We start from the raw sequence: 2,868 nt of genomic DNA, 5'->3' as shown, positions 1-2,868 counted from the left end.
GTCCTCTCTTCTCGACCAGCCACCCCTCGCCCCCGCCCGCCGCCCTGCTTTCTATAACACCACGGTGTACGAACCGCCGCCGATAGCGCATGCCTGCCGCATCCGTCGCCCCCGCGCTCACCCGGTCAACACGGCTCACGAGTACGCGGACGCACGCAAGACATATCGACCGTGGTCGGATCCACGACAGGAGGATGGCGGGACGTAGGATGACGAGCGAACTTAGGCCGCGCAGAGTGTCCTCTGCCCGGCGTGCATTCGCTGGGTCCTGCTTCACCATGATAGGTACTGGACGGCCTAGCAAGGGCGCGAGGAGGTGCGAGGGTCGAGTGGAGGGCATATAAAACTAGGTGAGTGTTTTTTTTCAGTGCATCGTGCAGCGCCCCAGGGCACATGTATTCACCACCCGCGCATCCTCTTTCTCGCCCCGCCGTCTCGAGTCGTCCACGACAAGCGAACACGCTAACGGACGGCTTGCGCACCCAACCATGCACTCTCCGACGCCCTTCATGAGATAGATTCCTGCATCACGAGCCCTTTGAGAGCGAACGATGCGCGCAAGAGGCGGAGTGACTCGTCGCCAGTCTCACCTACCCCTCATCCTTGCCAGCTGCAACACGCTCCGATAGCGACCCTCTATCCTCTCAATGGCTCCCCCGCGAACGTCCAAGCGCAATGGCTCCCCCGCGAACGTCCAAGCGCAATGGTTCCCCCGCGAACGTCCAAGCGCAATGGCTCCCCGAGTCTGCCGTCAAGACCATCCTCGAGTACGAGGCGCGCGCAGAGGCCGCTCGCGACGAGGCCGACGCTCACTTTCACATTATCCAGCAGGCGAGCTCAATCACTAGCACCATCGAGATCCGCTCCGCTGACGCGCGTGTGAACGTTGCGCGCCTTGTCGTGGACGGTGGCAGCCACCTCGTCCTCCTCTAGCCTCCGCTTCCATCTTCTCAGTATTCTTCGAACATCGGATCGTCTGCCAACATTCAAATGAACCGGAGACCACAGTGCCGGTGCTCTGTCACCTGATGGCCGGCCAACGTCGCCATACTCGGTGTTGTCGATGTCGTCCATACAGGACAACTACGGTAACTCGCAGCACTATTCTCATCACGACGACTCACGTCCAGGCTCGAGTCACCCACAGTCAACAGGCCAGTCATTGACGCCGTCATCGTCGCGGCCGCTTAGGTTATCGCACCCCTACTCCATTGCCTGTAACCGTGCACCCGCCCCCATCAAACGCACTGGCTGCCATGCGCTCTCGCTCGCAACTCGATAACACGCATGCATGAGGCCTCGCCCATCGCCGCATCCACTCGCACTCTGGCCGCATCGACACGCTCAAGCATCAAAGAGACTGGGGAGCCGCGAAGACCTGCAGCGCAGCTCGGTCGCCTCCATCTCGGTACGCCGTACACGGAACGAGGAGCGAGGGTGAGCAGAGGCTGGGTGGCATACGTGCGAATGCGAAGCCGGTGAGTCTGCATGCATCTCGTTTATACATGTACCGACGAAGCGTGCGCTCGCATTGCGTCTGGGCAGCCTGGGTCCGTCCGCCTCTGTTCGGAACGTGGACGACGGCCTGTTTTCGACAGCGATACGCCACGTCTCACAACTGCCATCGCCCTGCGACCACAGAGCAGCCTCGTACGGCAGTTATAAACCACAGGTACGCGCTGGCAGCCCGACGCTGCTCTCACAAACACATCGCAGCATCGACGCTTCGACGCGATGCAGGGAAGATCCGAACGTCGCAAGAGACGACCTGCGCGGACACGAGCATCAAGGCCAAGACGTTCTGCGATGGCCCAGAGCCGACCTTCTGCGGCGCGAATGCATCAGGACCGTTACTTTGCCTGTGATGTATGGATCACGCCCACAGAGGAAGCCCGAGTCGTCGGGATGAACAGAGCATCAGGGCGAGAGCTCTCACGCCATTGTGAGTTCTCAGTTCACCCATGCAATAGATGCACATTCCCGTTGAGGTTCGAACGTGCGACGTTATGTCTCTCCCGCGGGCGGCCGCTCTTGACGTGTGGTGGGCGAAGCGGCTCCCATGTACGCGGCCTGGGCGATTTACGTTACGTCTCCATTTCTTATGGTGTTACAGAACTACTGTACATGTTGAATACACTGCATGGCGGTCCGGGTGTGATGGTCAGACACGTGAGATTGGGATGGATGTGGAAGGTACGGATCGCGATCCGTGAGTGGGGAGCGATGGCACAGCGCAGATCGAGAGGGGCGAGCACGTCGGATGACGAGACTGCATGTATCGCAGAAGTATACTCTGGCTGGCCGCCACATATTCATCCGTCACACAGGTCGTACTGTGCAGAATGCAGACTTGACTACGCTGGAACCGAAAGGCTTCTCATTGCCTGTAAGTAGTGATTGGGACAGCACCTGCCTAACATTTACAGTAGATATTCAATCGTTCCTCAACAGTATTCTTCTCTTATCCATGATACTGTATAAACAGTTTATACACATTCACTACATGTCACTTATAATCCAGAGGTACTGCATCCTGGATTGCCCATTATCGAAGTATTGTGAATTCTGCAAAATGGGCAACATTGAATGAATGAACATAGCATATTTGTATGTATATCATTTAGATATAGGGCTCTGCCCAATAAATCACAATGAAGACCTATTTTAAAAATTTTATGCCACTGCTTTAATGTGTTATTATGTAGTATAGTGCCCTTTGTATCTTTCTTTGTAACAATGCAAGCTGTGATTTGATTAATGATGGGACATTAGAACATGTGAACATAGATAGAAGCACTGAGAAATGATTTCAACTCACTGACCATAGATAATCAATGACTTAGTACTTCCGGTCGGTAAGATAACCGG

General features: G+C 55.8%; 2 protein-coding genes across 2 annotated transcripts; both read left to right on the top strand.

The window, feature by feature from the left end:
- Positions 1 to 89: 89 nt before the first annotated feature.
- On the top strand, positions 90 to 933 carry LAESUDRAFT_764909 (uncharacterized protein; the record flags this gene model as incomplete). Its single annotated transcript, XM_040913538.1, has 2 exons — positions 90 to 141; positions 611 to 933. The coding sequence occupies 2 exons, from the start codon at positions 90 to 92 to the stop codon at positions 931 to 933; spliced, it is 375 nt and encodes a 124-aa protein (XP_040757821.1).
- Positions 934 to 1,417: 484 nt separating this feature from the next.
- Positions 1,418 to 2,444, top strand: LAESUDRAFT_574179 (uncharacterized protein). The gene is made up of 2 exons (XM_040903010.1): positions 1,418 to 1,478; positions 1,546 to 2,444. The coding sequence occupies exon 2, from the start codon at positions 1,735 to 1,737 to the stop codon at positions 2,392 to 2,394; it is 660 nt and encodes a 219-aa protein (XP_040757820.1). The 5' UTR covers positions 1,418 to 1,478; positions 1,546 to 1,734; the 3' UTR covers positions 2,395 to 2,444.
- The last annotated feature ends 424 nt before the right edge of the window (positions 2,445 to 2,868 follow it).

This window comes from Laetiporus sulphureus (genome assembly GCF_001632365.1).
Source record: "Laetiporus sulphureus 93-53 unplaced genomic scaffold LAESUscaffold_93, whole genome shotgun sequence".
NCBI classification, from domain to species: domain Eukaryota; kingdom Fungi; phylum Basidiomycota; class Agaricomycetes; order Polyporales; family Laetiporaceae; genus Laetiporus; species Laetiporus sulphureus.
Note: the sequence above shows the minus strand (reverse complement) of the source record. Positions and strands in the feature narration are given on the sequence as shown.

What these genes read in the sequence shown, in the direction of transcription:
- LAESUDRAFT_574179 (XM_040903010.1), top strand. Translation starts at nt 1,735, where the DNA reads ATGCAGGGAAGATCCGAACGTCGCAAGAGACGACCTGCGCGGACACGA.